This window comes from Schistocerca americana, chromosome 3, assembly GCF_021461395.2.
Source record: "Schistocerca americana isolate TAMUIC-IGC-003095 chromosome 3, iqSchAmer2.1, whole genome shotgun sequence".
NCBI lineage: Eukaryota > Metazoa > Arthropoda > Insecta > Orthoptera > Acrididae > Schistocerca > Schistocerca americana.
In genome coordinates, this window is record NC_060121.1 from 556,701,200 (window position 1) to 556,729,021 (window position 27,822).

Sequence of the window (27,822 nt, forward strand, 5' to 3'; positions counted from 1 at the left end):
GCAGCCTTTTCAGTAGTTGCAAGGGCAACAGTCTGGATGATTGACTGATCTGGCCTTGTAACACTAACCAAAAAGGCCTTGCTGTGGTGGTACTACGAATGGCTGAAAGCAAGGGGAAACTACAGCCGTAATTTTTCCTGAGGGCATGCAGCTTTACTGTATGGTTAAATGATGATGGCGTCCTCTTGGGTAAAATATTCCGGAGGTAAAATAGTCCCCCATTCGGATCTCCAGGCGGGGACTAATCAGGAGGACGTTGTTATCAGGAGAAACAAAACTGGCGTTCTATGGATCGGAGCGTGGAATGTCAGATCCCTTAATCGAGCAGATAGGTCAGAAAATTTAAAAAGGGAAATGGATAGGTTAAAGTTAGGTATAGTAGGAATTAGTGAAGTTCGCGGGCAGGAGGAACAAGACTTTTGGTCAGGCGAATGCAGGGTTATAAATACAAAAACAAATAAGGGTTATGTAGGAGTAGGTTTAATAATGAATAAAAAATAGGAGTGCGGGTAAGCTACTACAAACAGCATAGTGAACGCATTATTGTGGCCAAGAAAGACACGAAGCCCACACCTACTACAGTAGAACAAGTTTATATGCCAACTAGCTCTGCAGATGATGAAGAAATTGAAGAAATGTATGATGAAATAAAAGAAATTATTCAGATAGTGAAGGGAGACAAAAATTTAACAGTCATGGGTGACTGGAATTCGGTAGTAGGAAAAGGGAGAGAAGGAAACGTAGTAGGTGAATATGGATTGGGGCTAAGAAATGAAAGGGGAAGTCGCCTGGTAGAATTTTGCACAGAGCACAACTTAATCATAGCTAACACTTGGTTCAAGAATCATAAAAGAAGGTTATATACATGGAAGAAGCCTGGAGATACTGACAGGTTTCAGATAGATTACATAATGGTAAGACTGAGATTTAGGAACCAGGTTTTAAATTGTAAGACATTTCCAGGGGCAGATGTGGACTCTGACCACAATCTATTGGTTATGAACTGTAGAATAAAACTGAAGAAACTGCAAAAAGGTGGGAATTTAAGGAGATGGGACCCGGATAAACTGACTAAGCCAAAGGTTGTACAGAGCTTCAGGGAGAGCATAAGGGAACAATTGACAGGAATGGGGGAAAGAAATACAGTAGACGAAGAATGGGTAGCTTTGAGAGATGAAGTAGTGAAGGCAGCAGAGGATCAAGTAGGTAAAAAGACGAGGGCTAGTAGAAATCCTTGGGTAACAGAAGAAATATTGAATTTAATTGATGAAATGAGAAAATATAAAAATGCAGTAAATGAAGGAGGCAAAAAGGAATACAAACGTCTCAAAAATGAGATCGACAGGAAGTGCAAAATAGCTAAGCAGGGATGGCTAGAGGACAAATGTAAGGATGTAGAGGCTTATCTCACTAGGGGTAAGATAGATACTGCCTACAGGAAAATTAAAGAGACCTTTGGAGAAAAGAGAACCACTTCCATGAATATCAAGAGCTCAGATGGAAACCCAGTTCTAAGCAAAGAAAGGAAAGCAGAAAGGTGGAGGGAGTACATAGAGGGTCTATACAACGGCAATGTACTTGAGGACACTATTATGGAAATGGAAGAGGATGTAGATGAAGATGAAATGGGAGATACGATACTGCATGAAGAGTTTGACAGAGCACTGAAAGACCTGAGTCGAAACAAGGCCCCGGGAGTAGACAACATTCCATTAGAACTACTGACGGCCTTGGGAGAGCCAGTCCTGACAAAACTCTACCATATGGTGAGCAAGATGTATGAGACAGGCGAAGTACCCTCAGACTTCAAGAAGAATATAATAATTCCAATGTCAAAGACAGCAGGTGCTGACAGATGTGAAAATTACCGAACAATCAGTTTAATAAGTCACGGATGCAAAATACTAACGCGAATTCTTTACAGACGAATGGAAAAACTGGAAGAAGCTGACCTTGGGGAAGATCAGTTTGGATTCCGTAGAAATATTGGAACACGTGAGGCAATACTGACCCTACGACTTATCTTAGAAGCTAGATTAAGGAAAGACAAACCTACTTTTCTAGCATTTGTAGACTTAGAGAAAGCTTTTGATAATGCTAAATGGAATACTCTCTTTCAAATTCTAAAGGTGGCAGGGGTAACATACAGGGAGCGAAAGGCTATTTACAATTTGTACAGAAACCAGATGGCAGTTATATGAGTCGAGGGGCATGAAAGGGAAGCAGTGGTTGGGAAGGGAGTGAGACAGGGTTGTAGTCTGTCCCTGATATTATTCAGTCTGTATATTGAGCAAGCAGTAAAGGAAACAAAAGAAAAATTTGGAGTAGGTATTAAAATCCAGGTAGGAGAAATAAAAACTTTGAGGTTCGCCGATGACGTTGTAATTCTGTCAGAGACAGCAAAGCACTTGGAAGAGCAGTTGAACGGAATGGACAGTGTCTTGAAAGGAGGATATAAGATGAACATCAACAAAAGCAAAACGAGGATAATGGAATGTAGTCGAATTAAGTCGGGTGGTGCTGAGGGAATTAGATTAGGAAATGAGACACTTAAAGTAGTGAAGGAGTTTTGCTATTTGGGGAGCAAAATAACTGATGATGGTTGAAGTAGAGAGGATATAAAATGTAGACTGGCAATGGCAAGGAAAGCATTTCTGAAGAAGAGAAATTTGTTAACATCAAGTATAGATTTAAGTGTCAGGAAGTCATTTTTGAAAGTATTTGTATGGAGTGTAGCCGTGTATGGAAGTGAATCATGGACAATAAATAGTTTGGACAAGAAGAGAATAGAAGCTTTCAAAATGTGGTGCTTCAGAAGAATGTTGAAGATTAGATGGGTAGATCACGTAACTAATGAGGAGGTATTGAATAGGATTGGGGAGAAGAGAAGTTTGTGGCACAGCTTGACTAGAAGAAGGAATCGGTTGGTAGGACATGTCCTGAGGCATCAAGGAATCACCAATTTAGTATTGGAGGGCAGCGTGGAGGGTAAAAATCGTAGAGGGAGACCAAGAGATGAATACACTAAGCAGATTCAGAAGGATGTAGGTTGCAGTAGGTACTAGGAGATGAAGAAGCTTGCACAGGATAGATTAGCATGGAGAGCTGCATCAAACCAGTCTGAGGACTGAAGACCACAACAACAACATTGCTCCCTAAGTCTGGAATTGTCAATCCTCCCAAATTTGACTGGAAAGTTCAATGAATACTAGCTACAAGTAGCCTGAGGTATCCTAGCGTATTGTAATTGTTTCTGTCAGGATTCTGTGTTCCATTATGAACTATAGTCTACGTCAAATACAGTGCTATAGTGCACATATGGCACTTATAAAATTAATAATACTTGGAGTAAGAGTCTTACTTCCTTCATCAAGTGCTAGCTCCGCGGTGACTAAGGGATTCTACCTAAAAGCTCATGCTGTGCACAACAGACTGCTGATACATAAACTAAGCACCATTGCTGCTCTCAACTATGGAGTCATATTCTCAGGCTGTGAATATTCTTTCCACGGACACATACTGTGAGGTGTACATTAAGTGCTTTGAGAGGATGCACAGGCACATACAGCAATGAAAAGAGAGTGACTTGGAAGATGTGAATGCAAGTGTTGAGAGAGGTTGGAATTTGCACTACTGTCTCAAATATTTATGAGTGATTTTCGCACAAATTACAACCAAATATCTGCACACAAATGCCTCAGCCACATCATAACAATTATTGATCCAAAGACCCTCATTAAAAACGATTACAATGACTTTGGATGCTAAGTGACTCATTACTACCTTAAGTAAGTGCTTCAAATTTTGTCCTGTCAATTCAAAAAGATTAAATTCAGTGTCTGCTTCCATCCGATTCTGTTGCACACATCTCAGTTTACAGATTCATTCATGTGGTCTTTCAACCTCTCTGTGTTATTAATATTTAGATTGTATTTTAAGTCCTAAACAAAAAGACAAAATGAGTTAGTGACTTACTATAATGTATTTATGAGAATGTGAATGTGAGAACATCCAGTTCTCATGGTAATTTGACAGCACTCTTATAAAATTTAGAACTTTGATTGCTAAGCGCAGGACATCCTGTTTTAATGTATGCCTGACAGTAAGAATTGCACTTGTAAGGTACTCTTCATGAATTGCTGCAAATGATATGGCATCTTCCAGGAAATGATGACCTTGTGATGTCAGCATCCATGTGAGAACATCTAAAGATGGCCCGTAGACCAACGTCCAAGGTGTTTCCGCCCAGAAATCACTGTCCTGGCCAAAGAAAAAACCAAACAAAATAGAAATGTGCAACATATCACAATAAATACATACTCTTAATTACTAAGCACTATAATTAAAAAACTTTTTTTCAACAAACCAGCTTTCTTGGTGGTAACAGCTCGAGCCACATGGCCGACTTCATATCCATGTGCAGAAGAGCACCAGAGAAATTTTTATTCAGCAGCAACAGCAACACATCGATTAATGAAACTGCAATATTAAAATGACGAGCAACCTGAAAGCACATATGTTTTGAATCAACAGAATATTTATAAATTTTCTGTAACAGGATAATTAAATACTATCAATCCTACTAAAATACCAACGTAACTAAAAGTTTCTGGAAATATTTCTCAAACAAAGATACTTAAGTCTGTGTTAATAGTATCTCAAAAGTGTCACTTCACAGAACATGCTGTTTTTCAAGTCATGAATTCAACTGCCCAAAATTTACAGGACAAAATACTGTCAACAAGTAATTTCTGTGACTGGGCAAAATCATTTGACTGTACAGTCCACAGCAGTCTCCTACAGAAACTCAGATATTACGGTATCATAGATCTTGCTGGTAACTGATTTTCATTCTGTCTAACTTATAGGGGGTAGACCAGGGGTGGTCAAGATTCCGGTTTGTGGGTCACGCCTGGGTCCATGTGCCAAAGCGCTCAGCTTTGCTTCAGTTCCCCCACTGGCATGCCAAGCTGTCTGTGTGTGAGGAGAGGTAAGAAAGGTAAACAGCGAACATGTTGCATTTAGATGGCAGTAGAGTCTTACTGCATATGAATTGGTTTTATATTTCACATTTCTCAATGACATAAATCAAGTTTTAGTATTAATTAGTTATTTTTAGGATGCTGAAGACATAATATAATTTTTATTTGGTACAAACTGTTGGCATATGGACATATGTGGGCATTTCACAGAGTGTTGCACGCAAGTTGCAAGGTAATTGTGACTTACTTAGTTTCATAACTGAAAAAAGGCATTTCACACAAATATGTTGATCAAAACACTGAATCACTTTTGCAACCTCATTATGGAGACTTGGAAAATCTACCAGAGAAAAGCAATGAAGACATCCTCCTGGACAGTTTTAACATAAGAAGATTTCTAATTAAAGTAATATAAGAAGATTTGTAATTAAAATTGGAGTTACTTGCAGGTCAGTCAGTTACATCTTCACATGCACAGAGCCACTCTCAACTGAAAGGGCAAATGGTCTCGTAAACAGATTTAAGATTGAGTGTGTCCTCAACACACTTATGAAACTATTATTGGAAGGCTTGTAAGGACACAATGAATTCTTCAAACCTCACACTTTCAGTCATCTTAGGTAACTGACTTATCTTTGTCACATTTTCTTTTTAAATGCATCTCCATCAAATCATAAAGAACTTACCTTTCAGTATCTTACTACAGGTAGCGTGCAGTCAAGTCCACAAATGCAAAGTCTGCAATTCATTCTGGATGTTCTCATTTTCATTGCTACACTTTTTTTTTCCTTCATAAATTCAATGTAGGGAGATTTAAATCAAAAAATTGTTCGAGGCATGCCCCTTTACTTAACCAACATTCTCATTCTCTGTAATAATACATTATGTGATCAAAAGTATCTGGACACCCCCAAAAACAAACGTTTTTCATATTAGGTGCATTGTGCTGCCACCTACTGACAGGTACTCCATATCAGCGACCTCACTAGTCATTAGTCATTGTGAGAGAGCAGAATGGTGTGGTCCGCGGAACTCATGGGCTTCGAACATGGTCAGGTGATTGGGTGCCACTTGTGTCATACATCTGTACACGAGACTTCCGCACTCCTAAACATCCTTAGGTCCACTGTTTCTAACGTGATAGTGAAGTGGAAACATGAAGGAACACGTACAACACAAAAGTGTACAAGCTGTCCTCGTCAGTTGATTGACAGAGACCACCGACAGTTGAAAAGGGTCGTAATGTGTAATAGGCAGACATATATCCAGACCATCACACAGGAATTCCAAACTCCATTAGGATCCACTGCAAGTACTATGACAGTTAGGCAGGTGGTGAGAAAACTTGGATTTCATGGTCAAGCGGCTGCTCATAATCCACACATCATGCCAGTAAATGCCAAACAATGCCTCACCTGGTGTAAAGAGCTAAACATTGGATAATTGAACAGTGGAAAAACGTTGTGTGGAGTGACAAATCATGGTACACAATGAGGCGATCTGATGACAGGGTGTAGGTATGGCAAATGCCTGGTGAATGTCATCTGCCAGTGTGTGTAGTGCCAACAGTAAAATTCAGAGTGGTGGTGTTATGGTGTGGTCGTGTTTTTAATGGAGGGGGCTCACACCCCTTGTTGCTTAGTGTGGCACCCCTTGTTGTTTTGTGTGGCACTATCACAGCACAGGCCTGCATTGTTGTTTTAAGCACCTTCTTGCTTCCCACTTTTGAAGGGCAATTCGGGGATGGCGATTGCATCCTTCAACACATTCGAACACTTGTTCATAATGCACAGCCTGTGGCAAGACAATAACATCCCTGTAATGGACTGGCCTGCACAGAGTACTGACCTGAATCCTATAGAACACCTCTGGGATGTTTTGGAACACCGACTTCATCCCAGGCCTCACCGACCAACATCGGTACCTCTCCTCAGTGCAGCACTCCATGAAGAATGGCCTGCCATTCCAAAAGAAACATTCCAGTACCTGACTGAACGTATGCCTGTGAGAGTGGAAACTGCAATCAAGGCATTACCGACGGAGAGCGTCACGAACTTGTAAGTCATTTTCAACCAGGTGTCCAGATACTTTTGATCACATATTGTATATGAAGTCTCCATACTCTTCAGTCACTTCCACTGTAAACTGTTGCAACTGAAAATGGAATAATGGGTGCGATTTCAGAAATTTTACTATTCATACCATCTGTTTCTTCAAGCGCTCCATGCCTGAAAATTTAGCACAAAGTGCATCTTGATGTACAGAACAAACTGTAAATCATAATTTTTTGCTCTTTCATTGTTATCTAAAAGTTTAAATTTTTTCTGCATTATGATGTCGTTTCCTAGTAAATAAGCAGCACACGTTGCTTATGCAAACTGAGGATTCCCATCCCTCTCTTGTCATTCCCATTCATTTTAAAGGATTGTGATGATATATCACTAGAGTGTCTCTTTTTTTGCAAACAGCCACTCGACCTGTGAACAGCCTTCATACCACAAACAAATAGCAAAGGGTAAACAGTGCTGACACCACTATTCTGTCGAACTAGGAGAATTGTGCCCACTGCAAAATGCCACACCGTAATGCTAAATGAAATGTTGCACTGTTCTGGGTATTTCTGAGAAGGACCTAGCAAAGCAGATTGACAATGCGCACCTGGGCGCACTTGTGGCCCGCACATGCTCCACACATGAAGTTTGGCATGCTGTGGCCGGCCTTGGTGTAGACTGTCACATTAAGAAACCCATGGACTGTACACAATGAAACAGAGACAAAGAGTCACCTACAAGGTGATTGTGATCACCAAGTGTTACTCTCACTGCTCACCTTTTTGCAATCAATACTCCTAAGTGAGTTAGAAAATAAGCTATTACTTAGCAGAGACATGAAAAGTATGTTATGATGTTGATCTGTTTGTTTCCAAAACCAATTAGTAGACTGAATTTAGCTGTTTGTGTAGATCAGTAAAGTATTCTGTGCCAAGTATGGCACGATGATTTAGGTTGGCACTTGTTGATCTACTTTGGCTGGACTGCCCTGCTAAGGCATGTCAGAATCCTCTGAGGAGGAAAGATGTTTATCTTTGGAATGGACAGGCTTTGAAAGGATGAAGATCGGTGATTATGGAGAAAGAGGACAGACACACAAAGATGAAAGGAGCCTGGGCATGTGTAGAAAGTGAGGCACCATGTGAGTGCACCGGTATTTACTGAGTGGAATCTATGCTGGCACGAGTGGTTAGCCCTGTGGGCAGAGAAAGTAAGAGACACGGTGACTAAAAGTAGACAACGGTTCATGCAATGTGTGTCGAGTTGCCAGACACATGAAGTGTTAATGTAGCTGGTGGTTTAATAGCAAGTTTGCAAAAGGTACTGTTACCCGCCTCTATTATTGGCTCATCATCTTGGTTGAACATTAACTTATGGTGCCTTGGTACTACACTGCTCATCCTTTTGCTTAAACTTTTGTCTTCTGTGGATCGTGCAGCCTGGGACTTAGAGACTAAATGGCTGCTTGAGTGTCCAGCGTTAAAGAGATTCATAAAGTGGGTTGTCACCAACTATGGAATTATCTGATGCTCACTTGTGTCACATTTGTTATTAATCATACTGGTATAAGGTCAAGTGTGGGGACCTTGGTGTTAAGTGACTGAAATTATTTGCCTGCTAGAAACTGTCATTATTTCTGGTCTCTCATACTACACTGTTTCACATGTAGGAGCTGATACTGCCATGTATTTATGTGGACTGTGATACACAGATGGAGCATATCACTGGACAAGACGTGTGATGAGAGTAGCAGTTGTGGCACAACCAGACATTACTAAAAGGGAAACAATGTTCTGTTAGTAACAGTATCAAAACTAATGTTAGTGAGTATTAAGATCATTTGGTTACCACTGAGACTTCTATGAGACCTGAACAAAATTTGTATACTCACTTGTGTATTCTTCTAAGTTTAAAGATTTTATAGCTCATGTGGTTATACTAATTGCATCTTCTGAGTAAGTGTGGAAAGAAGGCAGTTTAAGTAGAGCAAGGTAATAGAAAATCCTAAGGTAAAACAACAATTGAAAGATTTGCATAAAAGGTTCAATTTTTAAGATGTTATGTTGCAAATTTTACTGGTATGATTGTAATATTTTTTTTTTTTTTTTTTCTTTTTTTAATATTGGTTCCTTAAGAAAATAATTTCATGAGAAGTGTTTACACTGCATCGGATAATTGTATTTGAGTATTGTTGCTGGGTTATCAGTGACCAAGTTGTTGCAACTTTGTAATTTAAAATTAATGTTTAAAGCGTTAATGTTGTCACTACTCAATGAACTACTCCACCCTTTTCGATTGTGGCCCATTTACCTGTAACACTTGTGGTAGCAGAGCATGGTTGATTGATTGATTGATTAAAGAGCGATTAAATAAAAAAATATAGGTTGGCTTTAACTGTTCATGAACTGATTGAACAAGTATAACAAAACAGTCACCTGCCTGCATAGAAGGCAACTGAGCCCAGTGAGGTAAGTGTAGCTGCTACCACTACTGCCGCAATATCTGAAGAAATTTTAGAAATTGTGTAGAGACAGGTTACATGTATTTCTAACCAGTGCATAGATCTCAGGTCTGTTTCAACCACTGTGTTGATGGGATGAATGATTTGGTAGATGTAGACAGATCAGGCACAATGGTTGCTCTCTGATGGTTATACTATTCAGGAATGGTTGCAGGAGCAGTGTGGTCGTGTGAGTGAAACCATTGGGGAAGTAAATCTGATAGATCAAGCTAGCACCACTGGGCGACCAATTTTTGATACCTTATTCAGTAAGGCCAAATCCAGTGCAAGATGGATTACACAAACGTTCTAAGTTGTCTTTAGATTCAGTCACTCATATTGTCAAATTTTTGAACTTTAGGGAGTAGAGCACGACTGTTGAAAATGAGTAACGTAGAGTGCGCGCAGGATAACGTGGGCAGCAGGTGCTCCGTCAGCAGCGCACATGTGGAGACAGTGGTAGTGGTGGGAGTTGTGGGCAGACTTGCAGGGGAAATGCCGAGCACTGGAGTGGAAGTGTCATTCTAAACCGAAGCCTATGCTCACATTTTCTGAAAATATTAAATGGAGCTCCTTCATACCTGCAATAGTATGGTGACCATTCAAAAACATCTACTGTCACCTCTGCTTTGCTTAGTATCTAAAAAGAATTCAGCTGAAAATGCAACAAAAGCAGTGACGTATTTTTGTCTGGCTTGTTAATCATTTGTAACATTCAGACAAGCATCATGAGTGGTGAATTTTGAGTAAAACCTCAATCTCTTCTTACCATGTTAAAATTTGCTTCTTTTTCCAAAACACAATGGAGTTTACAGAATGTCACCTCACTAACATGTTGTGCAGACACAATTGCAAGAGAATTCTGAAACAGTGGTTTATTAAATTTATTGAGTGAGGAACTGAGGAAAAGTGGATCAACAGCTTATTAAAAAGCACATCCTTGGCTCAAAAATAAACATGTAATGTCTTCACTTATGTTGTTCCAAAACCCACAGCTTTTCTCGTTTCACTAGCTATTGACGGCCCTCAAAAATTACAGTCCATTATAAAAAAAATTTGTATTTTGTCGAATAAGACTGTAGACAATGAAGTGCAGATAAAGAAGCTTTGTATATCTACATCTACATCTACATTGATACCCCGCAAGCCACCCAACGGTGTGTGGCGGAGGGCACTTTACGTGCCACTGTCATTACCTCCCTTTCCTGTTCCAGTCGCGTATGGTTCGCGGGAAGAACGACTGTCTGAAAGCCTCCGTGCGCGCTCTAATCTCTCTAATTTTACATTCGTGATCTCCTCGGGAAGTATAAGTAGGGGGAAGCAATATATTCGATACCTCATCCAGAAACGCACCCTCTCGAAACCTGGCGAGCAAGCTACACCGCGATGCAGAGCGCCTCTCTTGCAGAGTCTGCCACTTGAGTTTATTAAACATCTCCGTAACGCTATCACGGTTACCAAATAACCCAGTGACGAAACGCGCCGCTCTTCTTTGGATCTTCTCTATCTCCTCCGTCAACCCGACCTGGTACGGATCCCACACTGATGAGCAATACTCAAGTATAGGTCGAACGAGTGTTTTGTAAGCCACCTCCTTTGTTGATGGACTACATTTTCTAAGCACTCTCTCAATGAATCTCAACCTGGTACCCGCCTTACCAACAATTAGTTTTATATGATCATTCCACTTCAAATCGTTCCGTACGCATACTCCCAGATATTTTACAGAAGTAACTGCTACCAGTGTTTGTTCCGTTATCATATAATCATACAATAAAGGATCCTTCTTTCTATGTATTCGCAATACATTACATTTGTCTATGTTAAGGGTCAGTTGCCACTCCCTGCACCAAGTGCCTATCCGCTGCAGATCTTCCTGTATTTCGCTACAATTTTCTAATGCAGCAACTTCTCTGTATACTACAGCATCATCCGCGAAAAGCCGCATGGAACTTCCGACACTATCTACTAAGTCATTTATATATATATTGTGAAAAGCAATGGTCCCATAACACTCCCCTGTGGCACGCCAGAGGTTACTTTAACGTCTGTAGACGTCTCTCCATTGATAACAACATGCTGTGTTCTGTTTGCCAAAAACTCCTCAATCCAGCCACACAGCTGGTCTGATATTCCGTAGGCTCTTACTTTGCTTATCAGGCGACAGTGCGGAACTGTATCGAACGCCTTCCGGAAGTCAAGAAAAATAGCATCTACCTGGGAGCCTGTATCTAATATTTTCTGGGTCTCATGAACAAATAAGGCGAGTTGGGTCTCACACGATCGCTGTTTCCGGAATCCATGTTGATTCCTACATAGTAGATTCTGGGTTTCCAGAAATGACATGATACGCGAGCAAAAAACATGTTCTAAAATTCTACAAGAGATCGACGTAAGAGATATAGGTCTATAGTTTTGCGCATCTGCTCGACGACCCTTCTTGAAGACTGGGACTATCTGTGCTCTTTTCCAATCATTTGGAACCCTCCGTTCCTCTAGAGACTTGCGGTACACGGCTGTTAGAAGGGGGGCAAGTTCTTTCGCGTACTCTGTGTAGAATCGAATTGGTATCCCGTCAGGTCCAATGGACTTTCCTCTATTGAGTGATTCCAGTTGCTTTTCTATTCCTTGGACACTTATTTCGATGTCAGCCATTTTTTCGTTTGTGCGAGTATTTAGAGAAGGAACTGCAGTGCGGTCTTCCTCTGTGAAACAGCTTTGGAAAAAGGTGTTTAGTATTTCAGCTTTACGCGTGTCATCCTCTGTTTCAATGCCATCATCATCCCGTAGTGTCTGGATATGCTGTTTCGAGCCACTTACTGATTTAACGTAAGACCAGAACTTCCTAGGATTTTCTGTCAAGTCGGTACATAGAATTTTACTTTCGAATTCAATGAACGCTTCACGCATAGCCCTCCTTACGCTAACTTTGACATCGTTTAGCTTCTGTTTGTCTGAGAGGTTTTGGCTGCGTTTAAACTTGGAGTGGAGCTCTCTTTGCTTTCGCAGTAGTTTCCTAACTTTGTTGTTGTACCACGGTGGGTTTTTCCCGTCCCTCACAGTTTTACTCGGCACGTACCTGTCTAAAACGCATTTTACGATTGCCTTGAACTTTTTCCATAAACACTCAACATTGTCAGTGTCGGAACAGAAATTTTCGTTTTGATCTGTTAGGTAGTCTGAAATCTGCCTTCTATTACTCTTGCTAAACAGATAAACCTTCCTCCCTTTTTTTATATTCCTATTAACTTCCATATTCAGGGATGCTGCAACGGCCTTATGATCACTGATCCCCTGTTCTGTACATACAGATTCGAAAAGTTCGGGTCTGTTTGTTATCAGTAGGTCCAATATGTTATCTCCACGAGTCGGTTCTCTGTTTAATTGCTCGAGGTAATTTTCGGATAGTGCACTCAGTATAATGTCACTCGATGCTCTGTCCCTACCACCCGTCCTAAACATCTGAGTGTCCCAGTCTACATCTGGTAAATTGAAATCTCCACCTAAGACTATAACATGCTGAGAAAATTTATGTGAAATGTATTCCAAATTTTCTCTCAGTTGTTCCGCCACTAATGCTGCTGAGTCGGGAGGTCGGTAAAAGGAGCCAATTATTAACCTAGTTCGGTTGTTTAGTGTAACCTCCACCCATAATAATTCACAGGAACTATCCACTTCTACTTCACTACAGGATGAACTACTACTAACAGCGATGAACACTCCACCACCGGTTGCATGCAATCTATCCTTTCTAAACACCGTCTGTACCTTTGTAAAAATTTCGGCAGAATTTATCTCTGGCTTAAGCCAGCTTTCTGTACCTATAACGATTTCAGCTTCGGTGCTTTCTATCAGCGCTTGAAGTTCCGGTACTTTACCAACGCAGCTTCGACAGTTGACAATTACAATACCGATTGCTGCTTGGTCCCCGCATGTCCTGACTTTGCCCCGCACCCGTTGAGGCTGTTGCCCTTTCTGTACTTGTATACCGTATTTACTCGAATCTAAGCCACACTTGAATCTAAGCCGCACCTGAAAAATGAGACTCGAAATCAAGGAAAAAAAAAAAATTTCCCGAATCTAAGCCGCACCTGAAATTTGAGACTCGAAATTCAAGGGAGAGAAAAGTTTTAGGTCGCACCTCCAAATCGAAACAAAGTTGGTCCATTGTAATATGAGACACAATTTAGGTCGAATGAATGACGATACAGCTACAGTAGTTCGGTTCGAGTCGTAAGCTTAGCAGTTAAGCTTTACCAGGTAGCCATTGCTATGTGTCAGGCGCTCCGTCCGTATTTATAAGGGTACCCTTCCTTTTTCACATGCTTCGTCTGGTTTGAATCGATTGCTTATTTTTCTTTGATCTGATAAGTGCCGTTCTCTTTGTTATAGGTGTTTACGTCACTCTAAGCTGAAAATGCATTATTATTATTTTTTTTTTTTTTCCAAATTGTTTCCGTAAAATCCTGCAGAAGAGCTGCAGTGTGAGCACCTTCATTCTGTCATCAATTATGCTGGCAATTTTGGCCTCACCTTTCAAACAAACGAATGAACTCACCCAGTGCTTTGCACAAAAATTGGTCACTGCACACTGGCCACTATATCCTGTGCGGCCTCTGGAAGTATTTATATTAATTGCAGTTATAGTGATGGGTAGCTTACTTGAGGAAGTATCACAAGCCATACGGGAAAATAGTACATATAAGCAAATCCAGGTGGGATCTCGGAATTAATTCTGCCCAGAGGAGAGTAAGAATTGGATTATAACCAATACTGCTGCAAACAGAATACTAACGAGTTGCTCATAGAATACTTGAAGTGAATTAACCAAAGCATGGTAGTGTTCACTTGGCATATGCTGGGGAGCAGGATATGAGCCATTTTTAGGCAGGTTAAATCCTGAAAGTACACAGAGCAATATTTTATCAGATTCTCAAAACTATTACTCAGCTGAACAAAGTAATAACGTAAATATGGGTTATGGAGGTAATAGATGCACTTCAGGATAAACACAACAAAATAGACAAGTGGTGAGCAATTGGCAGGCAGTAGGAGAAAAGGAAGAGCAAAAGTATGATAAGAGGCTGTAACAAAGAAATCTTTATTTTCCAAAGTGGAGTGAAATTGTATCATTGAAGGTAACATGTTGAAGATATGGTATGCAGGCCCTCGTAAAGGAGGATAGTGTAGTGGAGGAGGATCAGGTGCAGGAATTATGACGGTTTCTAAAAGGGAAGGGGAGGTTAATCAGTGTAATAAGGGCTACTAGGATGCCAAATTTGCCATTCATGTGTGCTGAGGTTACATGCTCTGCTACACCTGTGCAGCACAATTTCAGCTACTGACTATGAATGGTTTGTAGAGCATCAGACAGTTTCTAAATGGAGAAGTTGAGAATGGATATGGAGAAATATGTGACTGCAGATAGATAAGAGTCTGAGAGTAAAGTGGATTTTACAAATTGAGGTTGAAACTCATAAGTATACCTGGAAGATTAACATGAGGGAGATTGAAAATATGGCTACAGAATCTCTCTCTCTCTCTCTCTCTCTCTCTCTCTCTCTCTTTTTTTTTTTTTTTTTTTTTTTTTTTTTTTTTTTTTTTTTGGCCAGTTTTGTTGCTAGGATTGGATTAGTTCCTGACTGGTCAGGACAAGAGTTTTATTTTAAGTTTAGGGTAATGTTTTGCCAGCAAGGTCAAAGAGTAGTTATGGCAACAACTGATGACAAATACTATGTAGGACAAACCAGCAGAGGAATCTCGAATGCTTTGAAGAAACACCTGACTCATCTAGATGGGTTCCTTAGGGAGAAAATCGAAAGCATATGCACAGATTTTCCTGATGTACGAGGGCATTTCGAAAAGTAAAGATACAATGGCTCACAGTCCTTAAATAGAACATTTATTTAGGAAACGTCAGTTACATCTTATCAAATGGATTATTTGTTATTTTTCGACATAATAACCCCCGTTATCAAAACATTTGTTAAGTCGGTGCACAAGCTTTTGTATCCCACAGTCATAGAAGATTGTCGCCTGTTGCCGGAACCACATTTCAACTTCATCTTTGATCTCTTCATTGTCGTGGAATGATTTTTCCACCAAGATGTGACTTCAGGTAACGGAAGACATGGAAGTCAGTGGATGCAAGGTCCGGGCTGTGTGGCGGATGGTCCAATACGTCCCATTTGAATTGTTTGAGTAGTGCTTTGGTTACGAGCACTGTGTGTGGCTGAGTGAAGTCGTGAAGCAAGCAGACTCCACTTGTCAGCATTCCCCTGGGTTTGTTTTAAATTGCCCTTCGAAGACGTTTCAAAGTCTGGCAATATGCAGCAGCATTAATTGTCATTCCAGGAGGCATAAATTCCAACAGGAGAATGCCTTGTCTGTCCCAAAAAACAGAAGCCATGATTTTCTTCGCTGAAATCGACGTTTTGCATTTCTTGGGTTTTGGTGAATTTGAATGATGCCATTGCATTGATTGTTGCTTGGATTCAGGTGTATGGTGATAAACCCATGTCTCGTCATCTGTCACAATGTGATGAAGGAACTCATCACCTGCTTCAGCATAGCGTGTGAGGAAGTCACATGCAAAGCCCATCCTGTCCAGTACGATCTGATGCAATTCTTTCAATATAAGGCGTCTATTCGCATGAATTGCTTCCTCTGTTCTCCGAAGAAGGGCATCAAAGATCACAGATGGCTGACCTGTTCTTTGTTCATCATGAACATCGGTCCTACCTTCAGAGAAATAAGGACACCATTTCGTTGATTCATAATGTTCCCATAAACAGAAACAATTTCTTTGTGAATATCCGCTGGTCGCTGACCGTTTGCTTGAAGAAAATGTATGACGGAGCGCACTTCACATTTGGCGGGATTCTGAATCGGTGCAGCCATTTTAAACATGACCTACTCCAACCAGAAGCAACGTTCAACTGCCGAACGACTTCAAGGAGAAAGCTAATGATTCAAGGTTAACACCAGTGTTGCCAATTTGCTCGCCAAAACTCTTCTATTCCTCTGGCGTATGGTGTACCTTTACCTTCCGAAATACCCTCGTATTTCTGGAGGAGTTGGGGCCGATAAATTCGGTTAAAGATCATACCGAGTTAGCTGAATCCCTGTTAAGAAGTTACCACAAATCACCACATAGGATGAAAATACTGAAAGAGCTTGTAGAAAGGATGTCAGAACAAGGTGTCATGCAACCATCAAAATCACCTTATGCTGCTCCATATCCTTGACAAGTCTCAGGGAGGGAATCATCTGGTAGTAGATAACCATGATTTGATAAAGAAAATAATATTGAGATCAGTGCTACTACCAGACTTGCACTCCTGCTTTTGGTGGTTTAGGGGAACAAAAGTGTTTACAACCTTAGATATGAATCAGTTGTATTATCAAATACCAGTGGAGGAAGGTTCGCAGCCAGTCATTACATTCAGCAGTGATTGGAAACTATTCAAATTCAATTGCGTGCCTTTCAGATTAGCAACAGTGGCCGAGGTGCTAAGACAGATTATGGACACTGTTACCTCTGATATAAAATTTAAATACTGCATCATTACCTTGGTGATCTGGTGATACACAGTAGTTCCATTTATAAGCATATCCAACACTTGAGAAAGGGGTCTGCCTACTCCTCTATTAAGTTTTTAGGACATGTGGTGTCAGGTGAGGTGATGTGGATTGATCCAGAGTGGGTATAAACCATAAAACATTTTCTTCAGCTAGATTTATCGCCATATGCAATTCACCAAATGAAGTGAGTTGGGTGCTAGCTTGACCAAGAGAAATGGGGTGTATTGCCAGAGTGGCTACTAGAACTTTGGTCTTCACATTCACTGTGAATAATACTAAGGGATATGCAAATGTGCTTGCCAATGGGCTGAGTCAGATGTTCAGCACTCAAGAAGAGAGCGTGGGAAATGACAGTAACAGGGAATGAGTTGAGTCAACTCAATTAGCAAATTCCGTATTTATTCACATACCACATCTATTTTGAGACATAACTGAATTCCGAGATGGGAATGAGCAGATTAAGGAGATTAAAGGAAGGTTCCTGAATAGGGAAGCAGCAAACTGTATGCCCTAACGGATAAGGTAGTTTGCTGTATGGTGCAAAGTAGTGGGGAACTTAAGGTCATTGTATCCAGAGAGTGGACTGCATTATTGTTCAAGTAATTCATGAGTCTCTGGCAGGAGGATAACTAGGAGTTTTTAAAACTCGAGAAGAAAGTAGACAACAGTATGAACAGTGATGGACAGAAGGATACGAAAGACAGTATCTAGTTGTGAGGTATGTGTCCTCAGCAAACCTAGTAAGAACAGCAAGAAAGGGTATCATTTGTCCAAAACCATGGATAGAACCTGGCGAAGAATGTATATTGATTTTGTAGGACTGTTACCCAGGTCAAAGGTGGGAAATAAGAACATCCTAGCTTGTGTATAGGCACTTACTACATTCATTTGGTTATTGCCCACCCCTACTACAACCAAGCAGGTGGAAATTAGAAAATCGCACAATATTTTTGGGACCTTTGGAGCCCCACAGATATGCTACTAACTTTACAGCTCATAGGTTGAAGCAGTTTTGCTTAAGGATAGGGGCACACCATGTAACCACTTTTCCCTATTATCCTAATCCATCTTGTGCATAAACAACTGACTGAAATCTTCAATTGGCTCTCATAGTGTACCACAATAAGGATCAGAGTGCATGTGACTGCTCATTCCTGAGGGTCACTATAACATTTAACAGCATGTGCCATGAGAGTCACTTATCCATATCTGCTCATTTACTCCTGGAATACCAAGTGGCAACTATATTGTGCAACTTATGGTCTATCAATGACATTTTGCCTGAGAAGTGTGAAGCTCAGTGTATGGTTGCACCCTGGAGTTGAGTTAAGCAGAACCTCAAAGAAGCTCACAGGAAGAGGCCTGCAGGTACAATATGGGGTGGAGACCAAAGAATTATCTAATTGGGGATAGTATTTTTGCGCACAATTTTCAAGGTGTTAGCAGGGTCTTGGAAAAAAAATCATTTAGAAATTGTTACCTTGATTTAATGGTCCCCTGGAAATACATGAATTCCTCATCCCAGTGATAGTCCAGTTAACGGACCTAAGAATCTGTAAACAAACAAGGAAGTCAGAGCTCACTTATGCCAACTCCAGCCAGGTTGTCACAGATGAGTATGAGCTATTGGCTGATTGCTGAGGGAGAGGGGGAGGGGAGGGGGAGAGGGGGGGAGGGAGGGAGGGGTGGAGGGAGGGAGGGGTGGAGGGAGGGAGGGGGGGGGGGAGAGAGAGAGAGAGAGAGAGAGAGAGAGAGAGAGAGAGAGAGAGAGAGAGAGAGAGAGAATGAGCGCACGGAGATGGAAGGAACCTGGGTGTGTGTGAGGGGGGCACCAAGTGAGTGTGACAGTGTTTCCTGGATGGAAGCTTAGCTGGCATAAGTGTTAGCTACGTGCAGAGAGGAAGCTACAGGCACAGCAATTAAGAGCACACAGTGGTGCATGTGACAAGCCTCAGGCCACGAGATACGTGAAGTGTTAATGCAGCCACTTGGTTAATGGAAAGTTTGCAAAAGGTACTGCTATTTGCCAATATTAAGAGCTCATCTTTGTTGAACACTAACTTTTGGTGCATCATTATCACAATACTCATCCTTGTCTTCTGTGGATCGTGCAGCCTTGGTCTTAGAGACTAAATGTTTGCTTGAGTGTGTAGTATTAAAGAGATTTGTAAAGTGGGAGTTGTCACTAATTATGGAATTATCTGATGCTCACTCATGTCTGGCTGTTTATTAGTGGTGTTAAGTGACAGCAGTTGAAGTTATTTTCCTTCTAAAAATTGTTGTTGTTTCTGGTCTCTCGTACTAAACTATTTCAGGTGTAGGAGCTGATACTGTCGTGTATTAATGTGGACTGAGGTACACAAATGGAGCATATCACTGGACAAGGTGTGAGATGGAGCAGCAGTTGTGGCACAACCAGACATTACTAAGAAGAAATAATGTTTTGTTACAAACTGCATCAAAACTAATGTTAGTGAGCATTAAGATCATTTGGCTACCACTGAGGCTTCTATGAGTCCTAAACAAAATTTGTAAACTCACTTGTGCATTCCTGTAAGTTTAAAGATTTTATAGTTGATGTGGTTATACTTATTAGGCCTCGTTGGTAAGTGCGGAAAGGAGGAAGTTGATTATGGATTGGTTCCTCTAGCAAATAATTTCATAGAAAGTGTTTACACTGTACTGTGTAACTGCATTGAGTATTGCTGTTGGTTACCAGAGGCCAAGTTGGTGCGACTTTGTAATTTTAAAATAAATATTTAAAGTGCTTATGTTGGCCCTACCCAATCAATCACTCTACCCTTTCCATTGTGGCCCAGTTACTTGTAATAATTTATATACTTTATGAGTAAAGGAGACCACTCAATTCCTCCAGTTAAATTCATATTAATATATACACTGACAAATTTACAACAATCTTTCCTATTAACTGGCTTTGTTCATGTACTATATTAACTGACGGTGATATTTGTGGTGCAGAACAGAATATACTGCACTTTTCAAAATTTGAGAGAGCTGATAACTAAACCATTTTATGCAGTCAGACCTAAATCTCAGATACTACCGACTGGTAAATGACAACTTACTTTACACAGGAAAGTACGAGTTAATGTGCCTAAATACACTATGTGATCAAAAGTATCCAGACACCTGACTGAAAATGACTTACAAATTTGTGGTGACCTCCATCGGTAATGCTGGAATTCGATATGGTGTTGGCCCACACTTAGCGTTGATGACAGCTTCCACTCTCACAAGCATATGTTCAATCAGGTGCTGGAAGGTTTCATGGGGAATGGCAGCCCATTCTTCACTGAAGGCCGCATTGAAGAGAGGTATCAATGTTGGTCGGTGAGGCCTCGTACGAAGTCGGCATTCCAAAACATCAGAAAGATGTTCTATAGGATTCAGGTCAGGTCTCTGTGCAGGCCAATCCATTACAGGGACATTATTGTTGTGTAACCATTCCGCCACAGGCCGTGCATTTTGAACAGGTGCTCGATCTTGTTGAAAGATGCAATCACCATTCCCAAATTGCTCTTCAACAGTAAAAAGCAAGACAGTGCTTAAAACATCAGTGTAGGCCTATGTTGTGATAGTGCCATGCAAAACAACAAGGGTACAAGCCCCCTCCATGAAAAATACGACCACACCATAACACTATGGCCTCTTCAAATTTTACTGTTGGCACTACACATGCTGATGGATAACGTTCACTGGACATTCACCATACCCACACCCTACCATCAGATCACCACATTGTGTATCATGATTCATAACTCCACACAACGTTTTTCCACTGTTGAATTGTCCAATGTTTATGCTCATCAAATTACGCGAGGTGTCATTTGGCATTTACCGGTGTGATGTGTGGTTTATGAGCAGCCGCTTGACCATGAAATCCAAGTTTTCTCACCTCTCGCCTAACTGTCATAGTACTTGCAGTGGATCCTAATGCAGTTTGGAATTCCTGTGTGATGGTCCAGATAGATGTCTGCCTATTACACATTATGACCCTCTTCAACTGTCAGCAGTCTCTGTCAGTCAACAAACGAGGTCGGCCTGTACACTTTTGTGTTCCTTCACGTTTCCACTTCACTATAACATTGGAAACAGTGGACCTAGGGATGTTTAGGAGTGTAGAAATATTGCATACAGATACATGACACAAGTGACACCCAATCACCTGACCACGTTCAAAGTCTATGAGTTATGCAGACCATCCCAGTCTTCTGTCTCACGATGTCTTATGACTACTGAGGTCACTGATATGGAGTATCTAGCAGTAAGTGACAGGACAACGTACCTAATATAAAAAACATTTGTTTCTGGGGGTGTCCAGATACTTCTGATCACATAGTGTAGGTGACCATGTTTAACACTATTCAATTACACTGCTATTTCTACATTAATTGTCCAAAACATTATAACCACTGCCACTACAAGACTGAATGCCACCTATGGAATTGCAGGCATGTGACACAGTAACACCGTACGGAACATACACTACTGGCCATTAAAATTGCTACACCAAGAAGAAATGCAGATGATAAATGGGTATTCATTGGACAAATATATTATACTGGAACTGACATGTGATTACATTTTCACCCAGTTTGGGTGCATAGATCCTGAGTAATCAGTACCCAGAACAACCACCTCTGGCCATAATAACGGCCTTGACATGCCTGGGCATTGAGTAAAACAGAGCTTTGATAGCGTGTACAGGTACAGCTGCCCATGCAGCTTCAACATGATACCACAGTTCATCAAGAGTAGTGACTAGCATATTGTGACGAGCCAGTTGCTCGGCCACCATTGACTAGACGCTTCAATTGGTGAGAGATCTGGAGAATGTGCTGGTCAGGGCAGCAGTTGAACATTTTCTGTATCCAGAAAGGCCCGTACAGGACCTGCAACATGCGGTCGTGCATTATCCTGCTGAAATGTCGGGTTTTGCAGGGATCGAATGAAGGGTACAGCCACAGGTCATAACACATCTGAAATGTAATGTCCACTGTTCAAAGTGCCGTCAATGCGAACAAGAGGTGACCGAGACGTGTAACCAATGGCACCCCATACCGTCACGCCGGGTGATACGCCAATATGGCGATGACGAATACACGCTTCCAATGTGCGTTCACAGCGATGTCACCAAACACGGATGCGACCATCATGATGCTGTAAACAGAACCTGGATTCATCCGAAAAAATGACGTTTTGCCATTTGTGCACCCAGGTTCGTTGTTGAGTACACCATCGCAGGTGCTACTTTCTCTGATGCAGCGTCAAGGGTAACCGCAGCCATGGTCTGCAAGCTGATAGTCCATGCTGCTGCAAACATCGCCAAACTGTTCGTGCAGATGTTTGTTGTCTTGCAAACATCCCCAACTGTTCACTCAGGGATCGAGATGTGGCTGCATGATCTGTTACAGCCATACGGATAAGATACCTGTCATCTCAACTGCTAGTGATACGAGGCTGTTGGGATCCAGCACGGCGTTCCGTATCATGCTCCTGAACCCACCGATTCCATATTCTGCTAACAGTCATTGGATCTCGACCAACACGAGCAGCAGTGTCGCGATACAATAAACCGCAATCGTGATAGGCTACAATCCAACCTTTATCAAAGCCGGAAACGTGATGGTACACATTTCTCCACCTTACACGAGGCACCACAACAACGATTCACCAGGCAACGCTGGTCAACTGCTGTTTGTGTATGAGAAATCAGTTGGAAACTTTCCTCATGTCAGCAAGTTGTAGGTGTCACCACCTGCACCAACCTTGTGTGAATGCTCTGAAAAGCTAATCATTTGCGTATCACAGCATCTTCTTCCTGTTGGTGAAATTTCGCATCTGTAGCACATCGTCTTCATGGTGTAGCAATTTTAATGGCCAGTAGTGTATAAGACAACCTCGAATATAACAACCCCATCCCCCGTTTCAAGAGGCTCATTGAGAAAATTTTGTTTCTAACATATTTTGACTAATGAACATTATAAACTGACGATATTATGAACAGGATAGATTGCTACCCACCATACATTGGAGAATCTGAGTTGCAGATAGGCATAAAAAAAAAAAAAAGACTGTCAAGCACGTAAGCTTTCGGCCCAAAAGGCCTTCATTCTAGTCAGAAAAAAAAATAAAAAATAAAAAATAAAAAAATAAAAAAAATAAATAAATAAAATTAAAAAATAAAAAACCACACAAATTTGTGTGAAGAGCATCTTGATCAAATCATCCATGCTGATCATGGGTAAAGACCAGATAATTGTGTGCAAAGCTGAATGTCAGCTGTAATGTCTTGGAAACAATGTTGGAACAATTGAGAATCCAACATATGCACTTGCAAAGTCTGTGTGATATGCGTCCCACAGATGCTTACAAAGGAACAAAAAAACCCTTCAAATGGAAATTTGTTGGGACCTGCTGGACCAATATGAAGCTGAAGGTGACAGTTTTTTGAATAGCATCGTCACCAGAGATGAAATGAGGTGTCACCACTATGAGCTGGAATCGAAAGACAGTCCATGGAATGGCGACATGCGAAATCTCCGTCGAAAAAGAAATTCAAGAAGCAGCCATCTGCAGGCAAAGTGATGTGCAAAGTCTTCTGCGATAGCCAGGGTGTGGTTCTTTTGGATGTCCTGGAGAAACTGTGAATTCAGCATGCTACAAGACAACACTGACTAATCTGAAAGCCCGAATTCCCAGGATAAGGCCAGAGAAGAAGACCAACTTTCACCTGCAACATGATAACACCAGGCTCCACACCAGTTTTGACACCATGCAACTCACTGCAAAAGTCGGCTGGACTGTCTCACCACACCCATCGTGCAGTCCTGATTAAGTGCCTTCAGACTGCCATCTCTTTGGGCCTCTGAAAGATGGGCTATGTGGCGAACATTTTCAAGACTCGGATGCTGTTATCAAAGCTGTTAGGAAGTGGTTAGCCTCAGCTGGTTCTGATTTTTACAAGTGCAGCATGCAGACTCTGGTTCATCACTGGCAAATTTGCATAACGAATGGTGGTGACTATGTGGAGAAATGATGGTCTGTAGCTGAAATATTGCTCTGTTTATCTGTGCTGATGTGATTTATGTATCTGCTGTAGTTTCCATGAATAAAAATAGGAGGAATTACTTTTGGAATGACCCTCGTGCTTATTTGACAGTCTTTTTGTTGTGCCTATCTGCGACACAGTGTCTCCACTATATGGTGAGTAGCAATCCACCCTTTTGTAATACTGTCATTATTCCAGCCTGGATTTTCCATTGTTCACAATTACAAACTGTTTTAGTGGTATAAAGTATCTGTCTAAAATGTTAAAAGAAGAAATAAAAAGAAATGGTTTACATTAATTTTTATCTCCAGTTCTTTTTTTGTTCACTACATAAGCCAGTCATCTGTAGTGCCACTATTTTTAATCCTCGTCGTCATAATCATCATCACTGGTAACACTAACCGAGTTAATAATTTCACCTAATGAATGAATGTGAGTAGTTCTGTTGACACAAAAATTTAGCTGTGTCCTCCAAATATACTGCAATTTCCAAGGTTGTGGTTATGGTAGGACCTGAGAACGCAGCTGTTTTTTCTTAATATGTAGCAAATTTTGCTTCTTTACTGACTTAAGAATGCGACGATATTTCTTCATCTCTCACTTCCAAGCATGTCATCTGCCTGCTGCTCTCTCACTGGCTGCAAAGAACCAGCAGCTGACACTCTCTTTTGTTCCCATCATACCTCACAGTGAGCGCTGACAAACTTATTGCACAAAAAATTTACATTGTTGCTGGCACCTGTGTAGACTTTTACTGTCTCTGGCAGAAATACATACTAGTGGTGAGTAGTTGTCCAACTTTAAAGTCAAGTCAGTTCAATTCTGACTACAAACAGATTCATGCAAACTGCAATTTAATTCTGACTGGTGTTCATAAAAAGCTAAGGCAGGTGGCAACATTCGCACAGCACAAAAAATTCGTTGTCCACTTATAACTCCGCTCACCATATCCGTTTTAATTCTCAGTCAAGTTGGTGTCATTGTTCTCCATCCTACCCTTCTGAATTCTTCAAAATAAATCTGCACATGACCTCAACTGTAAAAGTTTCGTCTGTAGCAAAGACATCCCCTATATTCATCTGCTACAGAACGTAAAAACGTTGACCTTAACAGCAGCAGATTAAGATGCGAATAACAAATTTGGGAAAAACATTCCAACTTATGATCGGGTAAATATGGTATATAAGGAGAGCACAATCAACTGAGAAATCACTCTGCAAATGATACGGACCGCAAATGACGAAATCCTTTGACATAAGTGATGTTGGCAAAGGGCAGATTGCTATGGCCTTGCACCTGGAAAGAACATTTTGGAAATGGCGAAACTGGTTAGCTGTTTGCTTGCTACTATTGTGAGTATCTATAGAAAGTAACTCAAGCACAGTCATTCCGTGAGTAGGTGATGAGGTGTTGGATGACCATGTCTCATCATAGAATATGGAGGTTGGAGGATTGCCCAATCCCTGATGTAGATAGGAGGAAATTTGTGGCAGATGTTGCAACTGAATATAATGCTCATGCAGACACAAGTGCTTTGGAGAACACTGTTCAGCACACGTTATTGAACATGGAGCTCCACAGGAGACAACCCTGACATGTTTCCATGTTGAGTCAATGACATCATCAATTACAATTGTAGTGAACATGAGATGACTGTAATTGGAACATAGATCAATGGAAAAGTGGTACCTAACAGAGATCTTGTTAGACCAGACTGACGGTCATGTCCGGTTACAACATTATTGAGGCTGCCTGAAACATGGATTGTACCAGAGATGCAAGCTGGTGTGGGCAGTATTACACAATGGGGGACACTCACTTGGGTTTCTATGGGATTATGGTACTAAGTGAGGGCACCATCATTGCTGTAGACTATGTGAAAATTATCCTGGACTGTTTCCATCCCTTCATGCTTAACGTCCAACAACCAACAGCGATGGCACCCTCCAGCACAATAATTCTCCATTTCACAAGGACAGAATCAAGCCAAAGTGGTTTTAGGAGCTTGATAGTCAATGACTTGGCCACAAATTCACATGATCTGAAACCAAAGGAAACATACAGAATGCTATCAGGCACCAACACCAGTTCACAATTTAAAGGAATCACATGATCTATGCATAGACATCTGGTGCCACATATGTCTGGAAACATACGAATGACTTGTTGAATCCACGCCACACAGAATCGCTGCTGTATTGTGATCCAAATGTGCACAAACATGATGTTAATCACAACTGTATTGTGATCCAAATGTAGATTGGGTTGGGTTGATTTGGGGGAAGAGACCAAACAGCAAGGTCATCGGTCTCAGCGGATCAAGGAAGAATGGGAAAGGAAGTCAGTTGGGCCATGTCAAAGGAACCATCCTGGCATTTGCCTGAAGTGATTTAGGGAAATCATGGAAAACCCAAATCAGGATGGCCAGACATGGGATTGAACCGTCATCCTCCCAAATGCGAGTCCAGTGTGCTAACCACTGCGCCACCTCGCTCAGTGATCCAAATGTGGACGAACATGTTGTTAAGGAGGTGGTCATAATGTTTTGGCTCATCAGGGTAGATTACAGCACATTCATAACTTTACAAATCTTTCAACTAAAATATGGTGAAACTTTTCCTATACTACCTAAATCTAGACTACATTGTGCTCATTTCCTGGAAAAATGATACATACTATAAAACAATACCAGTTCAATATTAGAGAGAGAGAGAGAGAAAGAGAGAGAGAGAGTAGTGAAATAAGGGGAAGTGTATTTGTAGCTGACTTTTTCAGTTCACAGGCAGTTGTAACAAAAAGGAAAACTAGTGCCATTGGTAGATACTACAGAAAATGTTGCATCACACACACACACACACACACACAAACACACACACACGTTATTATTTCAACGAACTCAGTTACAATGTGTGTAGTAATTAGACTTCTAGAATATTTTATAGCTATTCATAGAAAACTTACCATGCCTATTTCACGTATGTGAGACAGAATTCTTCCATATGTCTGAAGCAGTGTTGGGATTAAACTTGAACATCTGTAATTATTAAGCCAGATTTGTCTTCCCTGAAATTGCATCAAAAATTTGCGAAGAAGACATAATGAAAGAATGCAGCTTCCAGCTTTTTCAGTTTCTTTAGATGATGCTACTTCTGAGGTATTAAGCCAATTTTCGATTTCCTTTGAACCATGTTTCCCTTCTTCTGTCATTGCTTCTTTAATAACAGGCTTCTCCAAGCTTGTCATTTCAAAAGTCACAATAGAAGATATTGCATATAATGTACTTTCAGATGCAAAGTCATCTGTAAAAGAGATGTTACACTCAGGTCTAGGAAGACACAAATGAGGATATATTAATATTATATAATATTAATAAAATGAAAATAAAAAAATAGCTACATCAATATCTGTACTATTGTGGGAACACAAGTAGCTGCAATTGTGTTTTTTTTTTTTTTTATCCACTTAATATTAACTCGTTATCGATACTTTGATTGTAATGAAAATACTAGTAGAATGTAATTAGCTTAGAAGTAGAAGTCACACACACACACACACACACACACACACACACACACACACAGCTGTACATCCACACTGTATTTATTGTTCTGAGACGGTATATGCACTTGCACT

The 27,822-nt window shown here is 40.8% G+C and overlaps 1 protein-coding gene across 1 annotated transcript in view; it reads right to left on the reverse strand.

Moving 5' to 3' along the window:
• Window positions 1-27,822, reverse strand: part of LOC124605709 (nucleoporin Nup188) — a 271,799-nt gene that overhangs the window by 33,521 nt on the left and 210,456 nt on the right. Inside the window, exons 19-21 of the mRNA XM_047137581.1 lie at window positions 27,151-27,488; window positions 4,367-4,504; window positions 3,976-4,260 (exon numbers count right to left, since the gene is read on the reverse strand). Of these exons, the coding sequence (XP_046993537.1) occupies window positions 3,976-4,260; window positions 4,367-4,504; window positions 27,151-27,488 (761 nt within the window). The remainder of the gene's footprint in view (window positions 1-3,975; window positions 4,261-4,366; window positions 4,505-27,150; window positions 27,489-27,822) is intronic.